At 34.3% G+C, this 26,254-nt stretch overlaps 1 protein-coding gene across 12 annotated transcripts in view; it reads right to left on the reverse strand.

Annotated features, from left to right (window-relative positions):
• TRPC1 (transient receptor potential cation channel subfamily C member 1) overlaps positions 1-26,254 on the reverse strand; it is a 65,045-nt gene that overhangs the window by 35,210 nt on the left and 3,581 nt on the right. For 4 of the 12 annotated variants that reach the window (XM_027061678.2, XM_053221356.1, XM_027061676.2 and 1 more), the window contains exons 2-5: positions 15,302-15,456; positions 8,913-9,014; positions 7,367-7,486; positions 4,307-4,509 (exon numbers count right to left, since the gene is read on the reverse strand). In XM_027061678.2, the coding sequence (XP_026917479.1) occupies positions 4,307-4,509; positions 7,367-7,486; positions 8,913-9,014; positions 15,302-15,456 (580 nt within the window). The remainder of the gene's footprint in view (positions 1-4,306; positions 4,510-7,366; positions 7,487-8,912; positions 9,015-15,301; positions 15,457-26,254) is intronic. The other 8 variants (XM_027061681.2, XM_053221357.1, XM_053221358.1 and 5 more) reach the window with 5 other exon arrangements.

Below are 26,254 nucleotides of genomic sequence, written 5' to 3' on the forward strand. Positions count from 1 at the left end.
CAATTAGAAAGGCTAAAATCCAAACCCTAACAATATCAAATGCTGGTAAGGATGTGGAACAACATCAACTCTCATTCTTTGTTGGTAGGAATGCTGAATGGTGTGGGTACTTTGGAAGATAGTTTCTTGTAAAAGTAAACATATTCTTACCATATGATCCAGCAATCACACTTCTTGGTATTTATCTAATGAATTGAAAACTTATGTCCACACAAAAACCTGTACATGAATGTTTCTAACAGCTTTATTCATAACTGCCAAAATTTGAAAGCAATTAAGATGTCTTTCAGTAGGTGAATGGACAAACTGTAGAAAATTCATACAATAAAATATTGTTCAATATTAAAAAGATATGCACTGTCAAGCCATGAAAACATGTGAGGCAAACTTACATGAGGGAAACTTACGTGTATGACTAAGTGAAAGAATCCAATATGAAAAGGCTACATACTATATATGACTCCAATTGTATGACATTACAGAAAAGTTAAAACCATTGAGACAATAAAAAAAAAAAAAAATCAGTGGTTGCCAGGGGTTTGAGGTGAGGCAGGAACAAATAGGTGTAATGTAGGGGATTTTTAGGGTAGTAAAACTATTTTCTATGAAACTATGAATGGTGGCTACATGTCCTTATACATTTGTCAAAACCTTTGGAATGTACAACACCAAGAGTGAACCCTAATTATCTGGGTGATAATTATGGGTCAATGTTTGTTCATCTAAGTGAGGAATGCTGATCTTCAGGAAGCTGGGGAGGGAGTGAATTTGGTAGTATGTAGGAACTCTGTACTTTCTGCTCAGTTTTGTTAAACCTAAAACTTCTCTTAAAAAGGAAGTATAATAATAATGATATTGATAATCAAAGAAATCACAAAATAATTAGAAAATATCTTGAACATACTTACATTAAAAATAAAGAAAATCTAAAATCAATAAGCTAAATTCTAACTTAAGAAGCTAGAAAAAGAAGAGCAAATCAAACCCAAAATAAATAGAAAGAGATAATAAAAATCCAAGCAGAAGCAATAAAAAAGAAAAACAGCAGAGAAGAATGAAATTAATGTTTCTTGGAAGAGATCAATAAAACTGACAAGCCTTTAGGTAGATTAGGAATCAGCAAACTCATTCTGTAAATGGCTTGATAATAACCATTTTAGGCTTTGAGAACTACTCAACTCTACTGTTATATAGTGATAGCAGCAACAGACAATAAATTAACGAATGGTTGGCTATATCTCAATTTATAAAAACTGTTGGTGGGCTGGATTTGACCTGAAGACTGTAGCTGGGCAATTTCTGGGCTATAATGACCAATAAAAAAAGAGAAGACACAAATAAGAAAATAAAAAGAGATCCTACAGAAAGGAAAAATATTAAAGGAATATGAGCAACTTTATGCCAAATTAGACAACATAGATGGAATGGAAAAATTCCTAGTCCATCACAAATTATCAAACAGATTCAAGAATAAGCAGAAAATCCAAAGAACCCTATATTAAGAAAATTGACTTAGAAATTAAAAGCCATCCTGCCAAGAAGGAATCTAGATCCAAATGGCTTCACTGATGAATTCTATCAAACATGTAAGGAAGGAACAAATAGTGTCTGTCCTAAACAATACTGTGTCAGAAAATAGAGGAGGTGGAAATATTTCAAAACTTATTTTATGAGACCAGTGTTCTCCTGATGTCAAAGCAAGACAAGACATAGAAAAAGATGTAATAGAACACTATCCCTCATGAAAATGCACACAAAAATACTTAACATATTAGCACAATGAATTCAGTAACCCCTAAGATGTATTATATAACACAACCAAGTGGAGTTTATTCCAGGAATGCAAGGTTAGTTTGACATCTGAACATAAATTAATATAATACATCATATAAATAGAATAAAGAACAAATACCATATGAGCAACTTAATAGATGCAAAAAAGCATTTGGCAAAAATCCCAAATCAATTCTTGACTTAAAAAAAAAAACCCTCAAAAACTAGAAATATAAAGGAATTTACTTATTCTTATAAAGGAAATCAATGAAAAACTTATAGCTAACATCATACTTAATGTTAAAAGACTGAATTCTTTCCCAAATAGAAAGTCCAGAAAAGGCAAGGATATTCAGTCTTACTTACATTCAACATCACCCTGGATAATAAAGCAAGAAAATGTAAGTGTAATAAAGCAAGAAAAATGAAGGCCCAAAGACTGTAAAAGAAGTAAAACTATCTCTATTTACAGATGATATAATCTTATATGTAAAAAATCCTTGGGAATCTAAAAAGCAAGCAAGCAAACAAACAAAACACCCTATTAGAACTAATGAGTTTAGTGAGATCACAAGATACAAAACCTGTATACAAAAAAATCTGTTTTATTTCTACATACTAGCAATGAACCATCTGCAAATGAAAGTAAGAAAGCAACTCATGTGCAGTATTATCAAAACAGATAAAATACTTAGGAATGAATTGTAAACAAGAAGTATAAGACCTATACATTGAAGACTAGAAAACATTTCTGAGTAATTAGGAAGATCTAATAAAATGGAGAGATATACCATGTTCACAGTTTGAATGATTTAATATTATTAACACGGCAATTCTCTCCAAATTGGTTTGATGCAACTTCTCTTAAAAATTTGGGGTGCCTGGCTGGCTTAGTCAGTAGAGCACATGACTTTTAATCTCAGAGTTGTGAGTTTGAGCCCCACGTTGAGTGTGGAGCCTACTTAAAAAAAAAATTCAAGCAAGTATTTTTATAAAAAATGATAATTCATTCTAAGCTTTATCTACAAATGCAAAGGACACAGTATAACCAAAAATATTTAAAAAAACATAAAAGATGAAAGACATTACCTGATTTTATTTCATCTTACTTTATTTTATTTTGTTTCAAGTTTTAATTTAAATTCCAGTTAGTTAACATATAGTGTAATATTAGTTTCAGGAGTAGAAGTTAGTGATTCATCACTTACATATAATAAACACCCAGCGCTCATTACAAGTGTCCTCCTTAACACCCATCTCCCATTTAACCCATCCCCCTGCCAACCTCCTCTCTGGCAACCCTCAGTATGTTCTCTATAGTTAAAAGTCTGTTTTATGGTTTCCTTTCTCTTTTCTTTCTCTAAAAGATTTCAGAACAAAGCGTCTTCCCCACCTCAAACGAAGCCAGGCTGAGTGTTCTCTCCAGCTCCAACTCCTCTACCCTCAGCTGCTTCAACTACACACCTATCTAACAAGCATACAATCTGGAAATATTTATATTTAATATTAATAAAGGATTTCAAAACTAGAAGAGGCCTTAAAGATCATTTCTGTTGGTCATCTTATAGACTAGTCATTTTAAAACTAAAAAGTAAATGATAAAGCCATAGCTATCAACCTGATCTTATCAAAAAGAAACACAGATCTCACTGTAAATCAACTTGAAAATAGAAAAATTTTTCAGCTCAACCTCTGCAAATAAACATTAAATTGATTCCCAGGAGACTTTCTCAATTTATGGATTGTCGCTATCTGTCAATCTACCAAAGATCTGTTCTTAAGGTAAGGAAGAAGTAAGGGTGAATACTTTGCAGCTTTAAAGCTAATTTCATATACTGTAAAAACAGCTTGTCAACAGGCTTCTTAGGACTTCGAGACCACATTTCCACAGTAAATATTATATGTGATACAATTTCAACTATATTTGATTACTACATAGATGATTTATATATAGGCTTATGCTGAAAATTAGATCTCAAGTCTAGCCCAGAACCTTATACAACATGCCCGTGTATGTGATCTTGCTCAACCTGTCCAAAATGGGATACTTTCTTGTTCATTTTCTCCTCAGTTGTTCTCAACATTTTGACTGGGGATAATGGGAAGAGAAAAAAACTTGCATACTGTGTGAAAGGGGAAGTAAGAGGCATAATAAGTTAAATATTTAGTCAGACAGAAAATATTTATTTCCTTATAAATAAGAAGGGGTATCTCCACCCCTTCCATTATTTGAAAATTCTCTTAGATTAATAAACTCTGCTTTCAAAAAGCAAATAGTGTCTTCAAGCCCCACCAGTAGAAGTATGAGGTAAACCTTTCATAATTTGAAGGATTTTGCTAATTATTCATCACTTAGTAAACATTTTTTAAAAATGTAAAACTCATACTAAGCAAAAGAACTAGAAGTTTAGCTTTTATAAGGCATCCCAGTACCATATTTCTTAAAAGCTGCATAGAAAGATAAACAACAAAAATTTCACTGACATACCTTACTGTATCACACACCTATTCATCAAAACCTTAACTTTCTAACCTGGAATGTCGGAGGCTGTCCTTTTTGTTTTTTGCAGAGCACAATGTGCATTCACAGCCAACTGCATGGGGCTTGGGTAGAGATACATCCTGTTTTAACAGCATTGTAAGAATTTCATAGTTGTTACGATGAGCAGCTAAAATGACAGGTGCAACATCCATAGTTGTTGAATACTCAGGATTTTGAATTCGCTCCATTAGTTTCTGAAAAATATATAAATGTCCAAAATTATTATTTATGACTGCAAAACAACACATTTATCTGAAAATGAAATGAAAAAATCAGAATGCACAAAGAACATAAGAATTATATTAAGAAATATGATAACATTTTACCAAGACTAAATTTTTTTTGAAACCTGAAAACTCAATTTTAATTAATAAATACAATAAATCATGACAGTCAAAAATCTTCAATAGGATACATTCATACATCTAGAGTTCTATTTTTGTAACAAAGAAGTGAAGATACCTAGAGAAATACTTTAGAAAAAAGTGTTTAATTTTCACAAGATTATGGAAACATGCATGACAATGATAACAAGAATCTTAGAAAAAGAATATAAAGGAAAAACAGAAATGTTAAAAATAGGCAGAGTATAAATGCATGAGAAAAATTTTAAAAATTCCACCTCTATGGCAAATCTTGCCACATTGATAGCAGTGAAGCTGCCTGAAAGGGATAAGTAAATAGGAAGCACTCTTCATTTTGTAGAATTCTCTACATATTCCCAATCAATACCTATACTACTTCCTGTTACAAAGGCACGAAAACACTAACAATCCTAACTACTATTAATGAGTCACTCCTGAAACTGTTAGGCACTTTACATTTATCACCTCATTTCATCCCCATATTAGCCTGCAAAATTGCGCATTATAATCCCCATGAAGAAACTGAGGCTCAGAGAAGTTAATGTGCCCAAGCTATGCAACAGAGTGGCAAAATGCAGATCAGAACTCAGGTCTGTATTACACTGGAGCCTTCTTTTATGAATAGTTTCTTTCTGCTTTCACTACATGGGCTCATGGGCCTGGTGATGGCATGACATGAAAAAAGAAACTATGTAAATAAAGAATCAGGGTTAAATAAAATGGTTGATTATTTTATGCCTATTGCATACTCTTCCCAATACTTCTCACTTTTTCACACACATTTCCAGGAGATATGTTTGATTCCAGTGCATAAGCTTATCAAGTTCACAGAATTTTTTTGGTAATTTTTATTAATATCATAAAAGTAATACATACACATTATAAAATATCCGAACAATATAGAAAAGCAGAAAGAATAAAAATTCCCGTATTCCTCCAAAGCAACAAACATTTTATAGTATCTCCTTCTAGACCTCTATTATACCTCCTTTTAGGGACATCTTTGATATAAGTGATTTGGCATCAATGATTAAAAACAATGGTCCTTGGGGCACCTGGAGTGCTCAGTCTGTTGAGCATCTGACTTCGGCTCAGGTCATGATCTCACGGTTCGGTTGGTGAGTTCGAGCCCTGCATTGGGCTCTGTGCGGACAGCTTGGAGCCTGGACCGTGTTTCTGCATTCTGTGTCTCCCTCTCTCTGCCCCTCCCCTATTCACTGTCTCTCTCTCTCTCTCAAAAATAAAAAATAAAACATTAAACAAAACAAAACAAAACAATGGTCCTTAATATTTTGAACTCCAAGGACCCTTCTAATAATCTCATAAAGCTACAGCTCAGGGGCTCCATGATGATTCAGCCAGTTGTCTGACTATTGGTCATAATCTCACGGTTCATGGGGTTGAGACCTGCATCAGGCTCCATGCTGACAGCATGGATCCTGCTTGGGATTCTCTCTCTCCCTTTCTCTCTGTCCCTCCCCCACTTGAACTCTCTCTCTCTCTCACCCTCTGTTAAAAAAAGGGGGGGGGGGGCAAAAAAAAGCTACAGCCCAGAATTTCTGGGAAATAAAATTCGTGTATTTAGAATTTAGTATGCAATTTAAGAAAATTCATAGATCTATGCTCAAGATATTTTATTTTCTTTATTTAAACAACCTACCACAAACATCTTTATGAATACAGCTTTTTTGAAATTTAGGATAAAGTCATTAACCACAGAACCCCTGAAGTCGAATAATAGGTCTAAAGGCCATGAACAGTTTTGAAGCTTTTGATATATATTACCAAAATTCTTTTCATATTTTACACTGCCAATAATATAGGAATGTACCCATTTCACACTTTAGCTAGGCAGCACTAGGCATGGTCATTCCCAATTTATAACACACACACAAAAAAAAAAACTACCATGAAATATTAATTTACTTTACTAGTTAAATTTTACTATTTTTTGACATACTTAAGCTGTTTTCCTCTTCTTTTATGAATAGTTTCTTTATGTACTTCCCATTTATTTATTGGGGACTTTAAATTAATGAATTTATTTAAAAATAAGAAAGAAGTCTAAAAATTTAGCCCTTTCTCTCCTTATTACTGGTTATAGAGAAGAAAATTATATTTATTCTCTTAAAAGAAAAATGTCCTCAGTTTTCCTATAAAACATACTTAACATGAAAAACATTATTAGAAGATTAAAATTCATAATTTAATTGCTCATTATATAATCTACATACTACCAAAAAAAACACCCCACCTGTATTAGAAAGTCAAAATTTATCAATAGACAATTTTGATAAGCCAAGAATACAGAATGAATTCACTGAAATGATAAAAAAAAAAAAGTGTATAAAAATATTTGACACTGCCTGTCAAAAAGTATCAGGGCTGTTAAAATGTGATCCTGCCCTCATTGGAAGTACTCAAGCAAAGGCTGGATAAGCCTTTTGGTTACAGATGAAGTACAAAGTGTTTTTCACTGAGTACAACTCAAGATTCGACTGACAGTGGTAATGGTGATAAAAGAATGCCAGTCAGCTGCTCCAGTACCCTGGCAGGTTACACCCCTACTCCCTGCCAAAAAAGTAAAGGGGTTAAAAGGCTAGAAAGTGGAATAAGTATACCAAAATATAATCATGACTGCAAGACAGGTGACAGAAAATTGAATAGGAGTCCAGATATTTCTGACCCTTTGGACAGGGGCTGTATTCTTGGCCTTTTTTTCTGCTCCTGTTGGTCTCTCGCCACAACTTAAACTAGTTGGTACACTCCTCTGGAGAAAGTCATGCTTACACAAACTTTGTAATATCTAAATGAAAGTAAAATATTTCAGTTAATATGTGATAAAGTATGCAATTTAGCAGAGTTTCTAATTGTTCTCAGATAATGGCAGATAATCTGTAACCAAGTTATAATTCTTTTGTAAAACAATATTTTTCTGAGTATAGCCAGTTTACACAACCAGCAATTATTTAAACTGCTTGTCTTACTACCTCCTCACCAATAATGAAGGTTGTAATTGCTAAATTTTGATATATAACAAATATATCATTTTTAAAGTAGAATTTGATTAGTGGCTATCTTCCTAATTATAAAAGCAATAAAGAAAAAATGAGTAACACAAAAATACCCTTAATTTAGCAATGAGATGACTGCTGTGAGGTAACATTTTGCTACATTTCATAGTTCCTTGTCTGTGCATGTTTTTAACTTTGGACTATATATTGTATGTCCAGTTTACTATTCTCATTTTTTGACTTCTTATGTGATATTTGTTCAGGTTTGTATATATTCTTTGAAAAATACCATTTTAATATATATGTAATTATTACTATTTCCCATCTTTTATTTGGGGGTGTTTAAATTGTGTCATATGGTTTTTTCATTGCTACAAATAAGATCACAATTAACATTTTTGTCCACATTTCTGACCAGCTTCTAGAGGAGGAAGCACTAAAAAATATGAGCATCTTTCTTGTTTATGACACATTCTGCCAAACTGCTTCCCAAAATACCCTCCCTACCAATTGTGTGTGAGACTGTACTACTCCCTTGCAATCAATGATCATTATTTTTAAAAATGTTTGCTAATTTGACAAGCAAAAATTAGTATTTCATGTGTTATTAGTAGTAACTTTTAATCTTTTTCTGAGATGTTTTTCATGTCCTTTTCTCATCTTGATATTTTTCATCAATTTGTCAATTATTAAGATTAATTTGTGATATATAGGAAATATATTTTCCAATTATCCATCTGCTTTCTAAATTTTTTCAGTGTCTGAATTTCAGAAATCTAACTTCTATACAGCCAATGGTTGTGCCATTGCTTTTTATGATTTTTGTCCTTTGCTTTTAAGTTTATAAAGTCTTTCCACTCCTAATCACTTAAATATTCACCTACATTTTCTTCCAGTTTTATGGTTTCACTGTATATATTTAATTCGTAAATCCATTTGGAAACTAACCTGAATTTTCAACTTAATCTATAGAATGTTCAAAACTAAAAATACTGATCCACACTGACAAAGTTATGGAAATATCACTAATTTTAAAAAGGTTTCCTGAAAGCAATATTAATTATTCTTCAAAGTGTCTACTTACTTTAAGGCAATACCTTACAGTAAAAAAAACTATTTCTTTAGAACAAAATAAATTTGGGGGAAGAAAAAAATGGCAATGGGGCAGATCTATTTTGGTTTAAAAATCCAAATTAATAAATATTTAAGAGTACTAACTACTATAGTTGGTCTTGATGATCGTTTTGGTCGATGATTAAGTAGTATATCAACAGCTCCCACTACTTCAGAGTCGATTGCCACCAAAAGTGCATCTGCGGACTTCAAAAAAAAAAAAAAGGTTAAAAATGAAAATGGAGGATAAAAAGGTAAACTATTTATTTTTACTAATTCCTAAATAAAACTCTTTAAATTTAAACTGTATTATATACAGTAATATTAAATATTTAAAAATTTAGACTATCCAAATAAATAGTACATTTGCTGGCCTTAGCAGTACTTTTGTGTACCACAACACACACAAATTTCTGTCCTGGTTTCATTGCATAAACCGGTGAAATAATAAATGCTTGAAGAGAAGGGTTTATTCATGGATCCATGCCATATTTAAAGTTGAAAATTTTTTTCAAGATCTTTACTTTTGAACTTTGAACCAAAAGAATCTTAACATTCCAGATGTATTAAAGAAATTGCCAAGGACTATTACTACTGGTACAGGGTATGTTCAGTCTAATAAAAATTATCATCAATGCAACCATGAGGATAAGGGGAGCCCTCTGTTCTCAACTTTAAAACATACATGGCTGACTGAAATGGTACAAATTTGACATTGATATTAGCAATCTTATCAAGTAAAAGCCACAAAAAACTAGGCCACCAATGTCCTTAGAGACAAGATGGAGAAGTGACTTTATAGTTTTAAAAATCCCAAACTATAGTTCATTTTGAAACTCCAACTTTGACTGGAAGAAAAAGTAAATAGAAGCTGAGAATAGGGACTTTCCAACACTGCAACAAAGTCTACAGTCCTATTATTATACTTGGCAACTGTGACATCAGGTTTCTGTGTTTCTTTTTGTTTTGTTTTGTTTTGTTTTCTTAAAGAAAGCTATAAAGGGAGAAGGGAAACATGGGGATAAATAATGTTTTAATCTTAAAAAATGACCCAATTATTTTCAATTTGTACACTTGAAAAACTGTCATAGTCTTTGACAACCATCTATATCAACATCCTCTCTCTTTTGAAAATGAAACTCTATCAGATCTTTAGTATTCTTTGTAGCTGAAAAGAATAAAACTTCCATTCACTTTCTCTAGATGTCAAAAATAGGACTAAAAATGGAAGACTTTATTTGGATATCTAAAAATAGGACTAAGCACACCAAAGAAAGAATTGGGGGCCACATTCAATCATTAGGAACTGCCTATATATTGCCACAGGAAAAACCCCCCACTCTAATGAGAAATGTAATTATTTTATCCCTTAAAACTTTTAGGGTTCACTGGGCTGTAGCCTATTCTTTGAATTTAGCATCATTCTTCTTCTACTTTGCAAACATTTCTCTTCAGTTTTTACCATACTTGGTCAGGTGAAGCAAACAAAAAGAATTATGTATTCATTACTACTAAACATTTCACTTAATTTTAACCTATAAAGCTAATTATAGTAATGGCACTGCTCTTCAAGTCAAAGCACCAGTCAACTCCAACTATCTGAAACATAGCCATGGATCCAACTGCAAATTTCCAAAATAACTATATTGAGCTGTCACAAACTAACTTCATGGGCATTATTTCCCAGGAGGAATTGCCTCAACCATACTGACTTAAGAGTTGTCTATAAATGAAGGAAAACTGGCTTTCCCAAGTATTCTCCAAGTCTTTACTGAATAAGGAAACAGCTAGGTTAAAACTAACAAAGTAGAAAGAAGTGAAAAAATTGCTAAAAGCTGACCAATGAAAAGATAAAATATCAATATAGCAAAATCGCTATCAATACAGAGCAGTCTGAAGCCATATAATGTAAGGACAAACATGTTAATATTTTCAGATTATATAAAGCAAAACAAAACAATTATATTCTCAACAATTCCCACTTATGATGGTAAAGTTAAATTATATTCAGATACACTATTTTGTGAAGAATAAAGAAAGATTCATGTTAAATCTTTTAATGCTTAAAAGGATAAGCTTCAGGAATAAAAACTATTTGCGTAAAAAAAATCGTGTAAATAAGGAGTTACGATTAACTTATTCTGCACAAATCATATTTATTTGATAAATCAAAGGAAGTTCCGAATGAAAAAGTTTCAAATAATGTTTAAAATATTGTTAGGACAAAAGGTCATTAGTTTTGCTTCCCAGTTTCTCACAAATATTTGACCATCCCTCCCTTATACCAATGTATTCAATATGTATACTTATTATGTATTAACGAGGGTGCTTGCTATATTCCTTCCCATCTCAGAATGTCTTTTCAACAATTCCCATACTCTTTCCCCTAAGCTCAAAGTAAGAAGCTTCTTATTTTCTTTCCAAAGCTGTTTTCCACCTTGGTATTCTATTTAATGTTTTTCTTCTATAGGCACTTGGTCCTTCATTTACAGAAAAAACAGTCCTAGCTCCCATCTCCCAAAACATGAAATACTTCCTCACTCTTGCGAAGCTGACTTGATCCTGTCTTTTCTTTTCACCACTCAAGTTTTCTTTCTCTCACTCTGTCAAATTTCTCAAACCCATGCATATCATGTTCTCTAACTCTACTGATGCCAGTTTCAAAATCCAGTGCCTTTTCTACTCCCTCATTTTCTTTGATTTCTAAACAACACATTAAAACTCTTTCTTTGGTGTTCACAATGCTGCACTATCCCAAACTCCTTTAATGGAACCCTTTCCTTCTATTGCCTTTATTAGCATAGATGTTCCCTGAGAAAGAATCAGCACGAGCCCTTTGCTCTCCTCGGTAATTTCATCCACTTTCATGATGCAGGTGATCATCCCATGTCCATGACTGCTCTATCTCTCCAGCCTGACCTCTCCCTAGAGATTTAATCTTCATGTGTAACTGTGTATTGGAAACTGCCTGATACCCCCCAAATAAATAGGACTAAAACCAGAATTCACATTTCTCTGCCCCACGCTTGACTTAACTTCTTTCATCCTTCTCCCAGCCACCTATGTTTAACATTTCCAAATCATCCTAGACTTTTTAAATTCTCCCCTCCAAATTTAAATACTAAGTTCTATCAACTCTTCCTTCATAACATCTTTCACATCTGCCATTTTTCCTCCTATTCTTGTAGCTACTATTCTAGTTCAGGCTTTAACCTCTTCCTATCTGGATTACTGTAAAAACTGTTCACCCAAGCTATGGCCTTCCCCACTTTCCATTTTTTAATCTATACTGAACACAGCCACTAGAATGGTTTTCCTAAAATATATTACTGGACACATCACATTCTTCCTCAAAAATCATTTAATGACCCCACTATCTATACACCCAAATTCCTTAGCCTGGCATTCAGGCCCTTTTCATTAGTTTTGTTTTAGTTATTTTTCCAGATATTTCCCACTACCATCCAGCCCAAATAATTTCCTCAGAAGGCTAAATTATCCATGGTCTCAAAAATATACATTGCATGTGCTTTTGTTTACATCCTTTTCCACATCTCCTATTCCAGAGCTATCTGTACATTTTTGAGAGTAGTTTCAGTAGTAGGTAAAAGCATGGACCCTGGAGCCAGAACCTGGGTTCAAATTCCAAGTCTGCCATTTGTGTTGTACCTTTGGGCATGTTACTTAACCTTTTTGTATGCTGGTTCTCTCCACTATAATATGGAAATAATAATAGTACCTATCTCATAGGGCTGTGGTGAGGACTAAAGAAGTGAATATATTTAAGATTCCTAGCATACAATAGCACTACATAAATATTGGTAATTATTAATGTTTGAAAGCTGAGCTCAAGTGACACACTTCCATGAAACCTTGATAGCAGATACACAGTGACTTTCTCTTTTCTATGTTTCCAAAACATCTGTTGTAAAGCACAAAAGTTTAACCATAAAACATGGTTTTTCAATAGTAACGTTATTGACATTTGGGGCCCGATAATTCTTTGTTGTGGGGCTGTCTTGTGCACTGCAGGATGTTTAGCAGTATCCCTACCCTCCACCTACCACATGCCAGTGGTGGTCCATCCACCAGTTGTGAAACCAAAAATGTCTCCAGATATTATCAAATGTCCCCTGGAGAGCAAAATTGCCCAGTTGAGAGCCACTAGCATAACGCAAGATAAAATACATAATAGCACTTTTTAACCTCAAAGTAATACACAAGGGTCAAGTATTATAATACACTCAGTACTTATCAAATACACTTCTGCATTATTTAACTGATTAGAAATTCATATGTACAGTTGAAAAATACAGGGGTTAGGTAGGGGTGTCCACCCCCCACATACTCAAAAATCTGCATATAACTTTTGACTCCCCCAAAATTCAATTACTAATAGCATGTTGACCAAAGCCTCACCAATAACAGTCAATTAACATATATTTTGCATGTTATGTGTACTATATACTGTATTCTAACAATAAAGTAAGCTAGAAAAAAGAACGTTATTAAGAAAATCATAAGGTAAAGAAAATACATTTACAGTACTACACTGTAAAAAATCCACATATAAATGGACCCATGCAGTTCAAATTTGTATTGTTCAAGGGTCAACTATACTTTCATTGTCCAATTAGTTTTAATATCCTTTAGTACAGACCTCATGTTTTACTTATTCATTTCCACAATCACACCCAACCAAAAGCTTTGGACATCTGTTGATTGATAGGTAAGACGGAGATGACCTGAGACAGAACACAGTGAACTGGAAAGAGCATGGGATTTGCAGTCAGAAGATCAGGTTCAAATCTTGGCTTTCCTCTCACTCACTTTAGAACTTTGGGCAATTCATTAAAGTCTATGAGCCTCAGTTTTCCGGTCTATAAAATATAACAGCTATATAGGCTGGCTATGATGTTCAAATGTGATCAGGAACCATGTATACTGCAGAATTATTATATACACAGGATCATGTATGTAAAAAGATAAAAATGATTATCATACTATAATACTTCTTTTATCCAGAATCATCAGGGTCCTTCTTTATAACTATTTTCTAGGTCACTGAAGCTTATGCCTTTAAGTGTTTCACTTTGAAATTTAAACTATTTTGATGGAAGCTTTCTGCTTTCAGAAGTACTATACATATTCTTCTTTCTTCCAAAACAATAGGTACTGAATATAATTTAACTTTTCCTCACTTATTCTGGGCCATTGTTATAAACATTGATTACCATCCCAACATACAACTTCTTCAGAGATTATCAGATATGTAATGCTTTTGACCTCTTTATTAAAGAGAGTCAGAGGTACCGTGCCCCATTTTGTTTTTCTGCAGCCCTCATGTCCCTTCTGTTGCCCCTCTAATTCTCTATGGATTAGAAGAGTAAGTATTCTAAGTTTGTTAAAGTTGAAGGAGAGCTCCAATACTCTATTGACTAAAGTTCATAAATGGAAAAATTCACGGCACCTACTGCTCAGAGATGTTTTTTTGTTACTTTCTGGTTCTCAGTGGTGTTCTAGATAACTGGAATTGCTGTGAAGGCAATTTCTTTTTCTACTCCAAATATGCATGTACACAGAAAGTGCCATATATTGTAATGCATATGTATATATACACACAGTAAAAATACACATAAAACTTACTTATATTTTTTAAATTTTCTGAGTGCTTCCTGATGCCACTAAAATAAAAAGCCTCATTAATTTGAAGCTCCAACAGAGCAAACAATCATGCTATATGAAAGAAAAAAAGAAGTGCAAGAATTCATGTGCTCCCATCATAAGCAAACCCAAAAGAAAAGAAAAATAATATTATTAAATTTCCTTCACTGAAGGAAGGAATCTCTTGACTGAATTCTTTCAAGACTTATATGCATGCCTGCTTTTCTACCTGAATTGATATGAAGACAAACAGAAAGGTCTGTATTTTCCAGTTAAAATTTTTTTTTCACTTTAAGTTATAAGCAAACACTAAACTTCAGACAAAAAGGAAAAATTAATAAAATTTAAAAGGACAAAATAAAAGTCAAGTTAAAAATTGCATTGTGAGTCAGGAGCATTTTGTTCTTTTGTTTGTAAATTACACGGGCCACAAAAAAATCTGTTTCCCTGACACTTCCAGAACATTTGTACTATTTTTAGATATATGATATAAATAGTAATAACATAAGTAATAAAAACAAAGCCATCTTTAATAAGTCATGATAATTTACCTGTCAGATGTTATAAAACATTTATAAGGAAGGAAAAAGTCAAAATTGGGAGGAAAAAGATAAATCAAGTCAAAATATACTTTTTATAAAAAGGCTTTTTCATGGTTTGTTTTTAAAACTTTTAGTGACTCCAGACCAAATAAAGGGTGAAAGAAAGAAAGAAAAAAAAAAGAAGGAAGAAAGGGAGGAGGGAGTGGAAGAAAACTAGAAAGAAAGAAGAAAATATGGCATATCTAACAGTACTTAGAAGCTACTGGATAGAATTATCTAGCCTTGTACCTGACAACCGTAGTCCAAAAGAAGCTGTAGTATATCCAAGTTTTCGTTTTCAATAGTTATGGTAACAGCATTTCTCCCAAGCACATCTACGCAATTTATGTTCAAGTCACCTGAACTGTTTTCCTCCAAAATCTTTTTAACCATATAATAGTCACCTAAATAACAATATACAAACATAATTTAATATCCAAGACATATTAGATAAGAATGACTGTAAAAACTTAGCCTGGTGATTTAAAAGAAAATTTAAAAATCTAAACTCATTTTGCATATGGAAATGTGCAAAGAAAATGGGAACATTTCCTTGCTGAAAAACTTATATCCTGATAAAATAGTATGCACACCAACTGCAAACATAAGGAGTAAAATTTTAAGTGTGCAGTTTGAAACAAAAGTTGTTAAGTTTAAAATTCATAATTGACTGACTATAAGTAAAGAAAGAAACTTTTAGAAGATATTTAAATAATACAGAATGTCCAAAAGTACAGACTGGAAGCTAGAAAAATAAAAGAAGCTTAACGGATTTAGTTTTACATCTCATATACACATTTACTAGCACATAACAATGGTTAAAAATAAGATCTAATAACAAGCATAGAATATTAAGAAGTGGTTTTACAGGGGAAAACCTAGTTTGGAAAAGCAATGTGAATGTATACATGCTAGTAGGTATGCATAGTAAGAGGAAAGGATGCCAGAGATTCCTATCCTCTTCTCCCCATTCTCCACACACACACACACACACTCACTCACTCACTCACGTCATCATCTGCTTACGTGACCAGGGAATGTTCACTTCATAAATTAATAAATAATTAATGCTGGTAAGGGCGGAAGTCAGAATATTTCAAAGTGAAGTTTGACGTGTTGGGAGCATGCAGATTACCTTCCGCCTAACTCCAGCCCACATCAAAACAGTTGACCCAACAGGGTATATGAGATTATTTATGGAGGTAATCATTTTCACCGAGGGCCCATTATATTTATCTGTTGACTAGCTAGTGCAGTAATATAATAATAAGGTGGAATAAATAAAAAAAGAAGGGCTAATTAAATAAAGCAAGGTAGGTTTTGTTTATTTAACTTTTGAAACATAGGAGGAATAAACCATTTTAAGTGACTTGCAAATATAGTTGTTCTGCAAAAGTGTATGAAAAATAAACAGGAAAAGAACAATCAGAATGGAAACCACAAGGAAAAAGAAATGAGTAATTTCATGATACAGAAAGAAAAAATCCTAAAAGTGAACTAAATGAGTGGACAAGAAGGAAAACTAACAGATTTTTGTTAAAACTTTTCAAAGATTTGCTACTATTTTTAGTCAATGACTTTAAAGTTCCCACACATTTTGGAAGAAGTTGAATGGTAGTTATTTGATGGCATACTTCATGAGATTCCTCAATAAGAAAACTAGTCACGAAAAGAAATATTTTCCTCATAGCACTGCTAATTAATATTTAGATACTAATGTTCCATGGCAAAAACTTACAAAAAAACTTCAAAAAGTGAAGCTCTTAGTCACCAGATGAATAGTGAATATACAGATAGACCAGTGAAAATTTCACATTGTTACTGGAAAGTAACATCTTAAACCTTATTTAAGGTGAATTTATTTCAATATCTTAGTGGTAAGAAAATGCTACCCATAAAAACTCTATTTTCTTTAGTTTCAAGAGGTGTCTAGGGGAGGATTAATTTTTTATTTATCCTGTTAGGGACTCATTAAGCTTGCTGAATCTAAGGACTTCTGCCCTTCATTAATTCTGCAATATTTTCAGCCATTACCTCTTCAAATATTACTTTGTCTCCATATTACTCTGTTTTCTATTGGAACTTCCATTAAGCATTATTTTGGAGGGGCATCTGGGTGGCTCAGTTGGTTAAGCGTCAACTTCGGCTCAGGTCATGATCTCATGGTTCATGGGACAATGCAGAGACTGCTTCGGATCCTTGGTCTCCCTCTCTCTGACCCTCCCCCCATCATGTGTGTGCTTCCTCTCTCTCTCTCAAATAAACATAAAAAAAAAACAAACCACACACATTATGTTGGATCATCTCATTCCAATTTGTGTCTCTAAACATTTCTTATTTTTCCTCTTTCTTGCTCTCTCTCTTGCATTCTTGATACTGTGTCCAAATCTCACTTATTCCTTATTCAATCACTTTAACTCATTTGTTTTTTTAATGACTTTTTTTTTCTCTAAGTTTTACTGGATTACTTTCCAAATCTTTTGTTTTACTTCCTTATGTTTTCCTTTCCTTAAGATTTTAGTCATTTTAAACATACTTATTTTATGGTTTTTATATGATACTTATCAGGTCTTAAGGATTTAATCCTATTTGTTGTGCCTAGTGATTATCAATAATGGGTGACTGTCTTCTGAATTTTTAAATTGAGCATTGCAAACTCATCTTTATGCAGCTTAACTGTGGGAATCCTGGCAACCTAGTTTGAAAGCTTGTCACATCAAGGATGTTTTAAGTTGGTTTCTTCCACATAACTCAAAGGTTTTGCTCCCCTATCAATCCTTTTCATTATTTATTTCTCAGTTTAGGTTTTCATGGACCAAGTAGGTAATATTAAACTCCAAGCCAACAAGAGATAGGACTCTATCTGCAGATTCTTACTTACAAGTTTCTCTGTAGTCTCCCAGTGCTGGTGGATGGATTCTTTTCTTCATCTACAGCTTTGCTACAGGTATAGTGTTTTAAGGACACTCCTCTGTTTTTCAGTCTTTTTCTCACTTTTGGATCCTGAGTGTTTCCCTTAATTTCCTGAAAGCTCAACTATTCATTTAAATGGTTGTTTGTTGTATTTTAGCTAGCATTCCTAGGTGATTTGAAGCAGAGGGTTTTCAGATTATCTAGTCAGCCTTTTGATAGAGCCAGAAAAGTATAAAGAATTGTATAAATACAATTCTTACAAAATTTTATAAACTGTAGGTACAGCAAATGGACAGAAACAACTGCTACGTTTTAAAACTTTAGATTGCTGTTTAAAGAGTAATTTATTGCAAATGTCAGATACTCTAGCTTTAAGGTTTCAAAGACTACTTCCATTATACAGGGGGGCTATACAAGAAAAAAGAAACTTAAAAATCAAAACCAAATCAGTAAATTTCATCCCTAAAGATAATAAAAAGTACCACCTTGAGATAGCTGATACACATATGCAAATGAAATATTACATACTATAGTCACAGAACCTATGGAAACTATAGTTTAGGTTTCTAAGTATTCCACCTAAGTTTACCTTTGCAAGCCATTTAAAACAATGTGCTATACTGTTAAACCCAGAACAACCCTAAAATTTAGGATGAGCGTATATGTAGAAAAGAGATTAGTAAATTTAAAATATATAGGAAGAAGCTAGTTATAGAGCAAGGATTACAATTTAAATGCCTTTTTATATCAGACAAATATATACTTTTCATTTTATATTAAAGTTGCTTTTAATAATTACATGCATCTTTTATCTTTTAAAATATAATATATAGAAGAAAATGCAACATAATCTGTTTACTTTTTGGCTAGATGGTTCCTTTTTCAGTAAAGGAAAAATAACTTTTCAATCAATTCCACCCATATGCCAATTCAATAGCAAGCCTTCTTAGCCCCCTCTCCAAAATAGTTCCCATACTCATCCCCTTGTATTCATGTATACTGCTACCCTAGTCCAAACCACTATCATCTCTTTCCTGAACTCTGCAATAGATTCTTTACTGATAATAGCTGCTTACACTTCTAATACAAGGGTCAACATACTTTTTCCATAGAGGGCCACAGAGTAAATATTTTAGGTTTTATGGGCAAATACCCAAGTCTGCCTTACTGCAGAAAAGTGATTACAAACTATATGTACACAGGTGAACTCCAATGTGTTCCAACAAAACTTTACTTGTGAACACTTAAGTTCAAATTTTATATAATTTTCATATTATAAAATATTATTCTTCTTTTGATTCATTCCCAATAACTTGAAATGCAAAGTGTGAAAACTATTCTTAGCTTGCAGGCCTCACAAAAACAGGTGGTGAGGATTTGGCCTGTGGGCCATTTTGTCCACCTTGCTCTAGCCCCACTCCTTTAATCCACTGTCCACCCAGCAGCCAGAGTTGATCTTTTTAAAATTCCTATCATTCAATTCAAAAATCTTGAGGATTGGGGCACCTGGGTGGCTCAGTCCGTTGAGCTTTCGACTTAGGCTCAGGTCATGATCTCACGGTCTGTGAGCACAAGCCCTGCTTTGGGCTCTGTGCTGACAGCTCAGAGCCTGGAGCCTGCTTCAGATTCTGTGTCTCCCTCTCTCTCTGCCCCTCCCCCACTCATGCTCTGTCTCTCTGTCAAAAATAAATAAAACATTAAAAAAAATTTTTAGGGGTGCCTGGGTGGCTCAGCTGGCTGAGTATCCGACTTCAGCTCAGGTCACGATCTCACAGTTCGTGAGCTCGAGCCCCCGTCGGGCTCTGCGCTGACAGCTTGGAGCCTGCTTCAGGTTCTGTGTCTCCCTCTCTCTCTGCTCCTCCCCTATTCACATGCTGTCTCTCTCAAAAATAAATAAATAAATAAATAAATAAATAAATAAATAAATATTTAAAAAAAATCTTGGGGATTGTTATAATTTTCCATCACACCTCAAATAAGTGCCAAAATCTTTATTGTGGCTTATTAATCCCTATGGGACCTGAGCTTCACAACCATTCTCCATTAACCTTATGCAACTCTCCTGTTTACTCAGTATGATCTTTCTAGACTAATGTTTTCCAAAATGCAGGCTGCAACCCCACCAGCAGTCATAAAAACAATGTAGTGAGTCCTAGATAGCAATTAAAAAAAATTAAATACTATTAGGGCGCCTGGGTGTCCCAGTGGGTTAAGCATCCAACTTCGGCTCAGGTCACTATCTCCCAATTCGCCAGCTTGAGCCCCACATCGGGCTCTCCACTATCAGCATGGAGCTTGCTTCGGATCCTTTGTCTCCCTCTCTCCCTGCCCCTCCCCTACTTGCCTGCACATGCACACATACTCACTCTCTCTCTAAAAAATAAATAAACATTTAAAAAAATGAAATAGTATTGGGGGCACCTAGCTAGTTCAGTTGGTGGAGCATTTGACTCTTGATCTTGGAGTTGTGAGTTCAAGCCCCACATTGGGTGTAGAGAATAAAAATAAAATCTTTAAAAATAAATAAACAAAATAAATAAATAAATTAAATTAAATAGTATATAAAATACCAGGGTAACTCGTGAATCCTTAGCAACAACCAAAGCAACAGAATATACTTTCTTCTCGAGTGCACATGGAACATTCTCCAAGATAGATCACATACTGGGTCACAAAACAGCCCTCAATAAATATAAAAGAATTGAGATCATACCATGTACACTTTCAGACCACAATGCTATGAAACTTAAATCAACTACAGGAAAAAGTCTGAAACACCTCCAAAAGCATGGAGGTTAAAGAACATCCTGCTAAAGAATGAATGGGTCAACGAGGCAATTAGAGAAGAAATTTAAAAATATATGGAAACAAATGAAAATGAAAATACAACAATCTAAACACTTTGGGATGCAGCGAAGGCAGTCCTGAGAGGAAAATACATTGCAATCCAGCCTATCTCAAGAAACAAGAAAAATCCCAAATACAAAATCTAACAGCACACCTAAAGGAACTAGAAGCAGAACAGCAAGGCACTCCAAACCCAGCAGAAGAGAAAGAATAAAGATCAGAGCAGAAATAAACAACACAGAGTCCAAAAAAACAGTAGAACAGATCAATGAAACCAAGAGTTGGTTTTTTGAAAAGATAAACAAAATTGATAAACCTCTAGCCAGGCTTCTCCAAAAGAAAAGAGAGGACCCAAATAGATAAAATCATGAATGAAAATGGATTTATTACAACCAATCCCTCAGAAATACAAGCAATTATCAGGGAATACTATGAAAAATTATATGCCAACAAACTGGACAACCTGGAAGAAATGGACAAATTCCTAAAGACCCACACACTACCAAAACTCAAACAGGAAGAAAAAGAAAATTTGAACAGACCCATAACTTGTGAAGAAATTCAATAAGTTATCAAAAATCTCTCAATAAGAGTCCTGGACCAGATGGCTTCCCTGGGGAATTCTACCAGACATTTAAAGCAGAGGTAGTACCTATCCCTCTCAAGCTGTCCCAAAAAATAAAAATGGAAGGAAAACTGCCAGATTCATTCTATGAAGCCAGCATAACTTTGATTCCCAAACCAGAGATCCAGCATAAAGAGAGAACCACAGGCCAATATCCTGATGAACATGGATGCAAAAATTCTCAATAAGATACTAGCAAATCGAATTCAACAGCATATAAAAAGAATTATTCACTATGATCAAGTGGGATTCATTCCTGGGCTGCAGGGCTGGTTCACTATTCGCAAATCAATGTGATACATCACATTATTAAAAGAAAAGAACTAGAAGATAGATGCAGAAAAAGCATTTGACAAAATACAGCATCCTTTCTTAATAAAAACCCTCAAGAAAGTTGCGATAGAAGGAATACTTCAACATCATAAAAGCCATTTATGAAAAGCCCACAGCTAATATCATCCTCAATGGGGAAAAACTGAGAGCCTTTCCCCCTGAGATCAGGAACACGACAGGGATGTCCACTCTCACCACTGTTGTTTAACATAGTGTTGGAAGTCCTAGCATCAGCAATCAGAAAACGAAATGAAATAAAAGGCATCAAAATTGGCAAAGATGAAGCCAAACTTTCACTTTTTGCAAACAACATGGTACTCTACATGGAAAACCCGATAGACTCCACCAAAAGTCTGCTAGAATTGATACATGAATTCAGCAAAGTTGCAGGGTACAAAATCAACATACAGAAATTGGTTGCATTTTTATGCACCAATAACAAAGCAACAGAAAGAAAATAAAGAAACTGATCCCATTCACAACTGCACCAAGAACCATAAAATAGCAAGGAATAAACCTAACCAAAGATGTAAAAGATCTGTATGCTGAAAACTATAGAAAGCTTATGAAGAAAATTGAAGAAGACACAAAGAAATGGAAGAACATTCCATGCTCATGGATTGGAACAACAAATATTGCCAAAATGTCAATACTACCCAAAGCAATCTACACATTCAATGCAATCCCAATCAAAATCGCACCAGCATTCTTCTCAAAGCTAAAGCAAGCAATCCTAAAATTTGTATGGAACCACAAAGACCCCAAATAGCCAAAGTAATAATATTGAAGAAGAAAACCAAAATGGGAGGCATCACAATCCCAGACTTTAGCCTCTACTACGAAGCTGTAATCATCAAGACAGTATAGTATTGGCACAAAAACAGACACACAGACCAATGCAATAGAGTAGAGAACCAGAATTGGACCCACAAATGCATTGCCAACTAATCTTTGATAAAGCAGTAAACAGTATCCAATGGAAAGAAGACAGTCTCTTTAACAAATGGTACTGGGAGAACTAGAGAGCCACATGCAGAAGAATGTAATTAGACCACTTTCTTACACTATACACAAAAATAAACTCAAAATGGAGGAAGGACCTGAATGTGAGACAGGAAACCATCAAAACCCTAGAGGAGAAAGCAGGAAAAAAACCTCTTTGACCTCAGCCACAGCAATTTCTTACTTGACACATCTTCAAAGTCAAGGAAATTAAAAGCAAAAATGAACTGTTGGGACCTCATCAAGATAAAAAGCTTCTGCACTGCAAAGGAAACAATCAACAAAACTAAAAGGCAACCCAAGGAATGGGAAAAGGTATTTGCAAATGACATATTGGATAAAGGGTTAGTATCCAAAATATAGAAAGAACTCACCAAACTCCACACCCAAAAAACAAATAATCCAGTAAAGAAATGGGCAGAAGACATGAATAAACACTTTTCCAAAGAAGACATCCAGATGGCCAGACACATGAAAAGATGCTCAACGTCACTCACCAGGGAAATAAAAATCAAAACCACACTGAGATATCACCTTACACCTGTCAGAATGGCTAAGATTAACAACTCAGGCAACAAGAGATGTTGGCGAAGATAAGGAGAAAGAGGATCTCTTTTGCATTGCCGGTGGGAATGCAAGCTGGTGCAGCCACTCTGGAAAACAGTACAGAGGTTCCTCAAAAATTAAAAACAGAACTACCTCATGACCCAGCAATAGTACTGCTGGGAATTTACCCAAGGGATACAGGAGTGCTGATGCACAGGGGCGCACATACCCCAATGTTTATAGCAGCACTTTTAACAATAGCCAAATTATGGTAAGAGCCTAAATGTCCATCAACTGATGAATGGATAAAGAAGATGTGGTTTATATATACAATGGAATGCTATTTGGCAATGAGAAAGAATGAAATCTGGCCGTTTGCAGGAATGTGGATGGAACTGGAAGGTATTATGCTAAGTGAAATAAGTCAGTCAGACAAAGACAGATATCGTATGCTTTCACTCATATGTGGATCTTGAGAAACTTAACAGAAGACCATGGGGGTGAGGGAGGGGAAAAAAAAGGTACCCAGAGGGAGGGAAGCAAACCATAAGAGACTCTTAAGGAATGAGAACAATCTGAGGGTTGATGGCGAGGTGGGGGAGAGGGGAAAGTGGGTGATCGGCATTGAGGAGAGCACTTGTTGGGATAAGCACTGGATGTTGTATGGAAACCAATATGACAATAAATTATATAAAAAAAATAAATATAAATAAATAAATAAAAATGACATAGTACATAAATACCAGAGTAATTCATGAATCCTTAGCAACAAATTCACCTTGGCCAACTTAAACTCTTAAGAAAGACAGTGGAGAAAAATTACAATATCAATTAAGAATAGGTGATTCCATTTTTTTCTTCATTAGCACCTCATTTTATTTTCAGGCATATGACAGTAAATTTCAGTATCACTAAAGTGGGAGCATTAATGTTGCTCAGTTTAGTTTAATTTTACAGTATCCAAATTTTCAGTTAGTTGTGAAGTATGGGAGAATTTATCAGTCAAAAAAAAATTGTAAAGCTAATGAAACCAAGTTTCTGTAACAAACTTTTTGAGTGTGTCAACCACAGCATTCTTTTAAATTTTTTTTTAATCTTTATTTATTTTTGAGAGAGTGAGACACCGTGTGAGCAGGGGAGAAGCAGAGAGAGAGGGAGACACAGAATCTGAAGCAGGCTCCAGGCTCTGAGCTGTCAGCACAGAGCCTGATGTGGGGCTCGAATTCACGAAGTGTGAGATCATGACCTGAGCCGAAGCTGGACACTCAACCGACTGAGCCATCCAGGCGCCCCTCAACAGCAGCATTGAAATTGAACTATTAACTGAAGACACTTAAAAGATTTTATTAAAAGGAAAAAAATGACGAAGTAAAAAAATACAAAGACATGATGAAATTCAGTTACTGGATCTATAAATACAAATAGTGACAACACTGATTAAAATGTTAACTCTATAGCAAACTTCAAATTAGCTTGAACCAGATCTTAAAAAAATAAAATACCCACAAGACTTTTACAGTGGAGATGACTTAAAAATGTAGTTTTCCCCAGAAGCACCTGGGTGGCTCATTCAGTTAAGCATCCAACTTCTGCTCAGGTCATGATCTCATGGTCATGGTTCGTGGGCTCAAGCCACAAGTCGGGCTCTATGCTGACAGTGAAGAGCCTGCTTGGGATTCTCTCTCCCTCTCTCTGCCCCTCTACCGCTCAGGCACGTGCACATGCACTCTCTTTCTCTTTCTCTCTAAAAATAAACTTATTAAAAAAATGTAGTTTTGCCCAAATGTGCAAACCCCACTATTTATCATAGATGCCCCCCATGAGTTGTAATCATATTGTTATAAGTGAAACCTTCAAAATTAAAGATACTCATATATATGGTATGTTTGAATATTTTTAAAAAAGAAATTACTGTAATTTCTTAGCCATTTATGACTGTTAATGAAGACTATTAATGATAATGAATATCATCTGGCAAAAAAGATTCAATCTGCTATAGGAAAAAATTATACAGCATAGAAGGTGATACATTTTTTAATAGTGAGTTGATAAATTAAGAATTATTAACAGTATATTCTTGAATCCATTAGAAAAACAATTAGAAGCAATGTTTACTTTGTAATGAGAGTCTGGTACATGACTTGAGACCCAATTCACAGTGATGCTGCAAGTTGAATAAAACTTTAGTTTATATCCTTTATGAGTTTATATAAAATTTATTTTACATCAAATAGCTAAAAAAAAAAAAAAGCCCCATTAAATATATTAAGGTGTTATTAATACGGCAGCTTGGTATTACTTCTCCCAAAAATGTCACCCATCTTAAAAGCATTCTTAGCCCAAACGTATGCAAAGTTCATGTAAGCATTCAGTCATCAAGGCGCCCTCCCACACAATGCAGCAAAATCCTATCACAAAGGTGACCCAAGACTTTAGATTGAGCCCAAGGACAGCTCTCCCCATCCCTCCTGTGCCCCCATACTGAAATTTCAAGAAGGGCATCCTGACTCATTAATTGCACATAGAATTTCCTGAAAATACCCTTCATGGGAAGCTGACAGGGAATGAATCCAGACTAAGGTCTTTTCATCACTCCATTTTTCTGCACAAGAACTGATCGTCAGCACATTAAAGGGTTAATACATGCTTTAGCTCATGAATGCATACTAAAAGCTACCATCCTCTCCAGTTGCGTTAAAAGAGCCTAAACAAATTAACCCTTTCTCCAGCCAGCAGGCCTGAGTAAACCACAGGCTCCACAAATAAAAGTGGCTCATTATCACATTAACTCTCAAAGAGCGAGGAAAGGGGAAGGTGATAAGAATCTTGCTTAATATTTCGTAAAATAGCCAGCCCTTGTTTCAATTAACTTTCACCTGAGTTGCAGCATTCTGTCTATAAAGAATATGAGTGTGCTTGCTGAGAATTTTACTAGG

The sequence above is a fragment of the Acinonyx jubatus genome, chromosome C2 (assembly GCF_027475565.1).
Source record: "Acinonyx jubatus isolate Ajub_Pintada_27869175 chromosome C2, VMU_Ajub_asm_v1.0, whole genome shotgun sequence".
Classification (NCBI taxonomy): Eukaryota; Metazoa; Chordata; class Mammalia; order Carnivora; family Felidae; genus Acinonyx; species Acinonyx jubatus.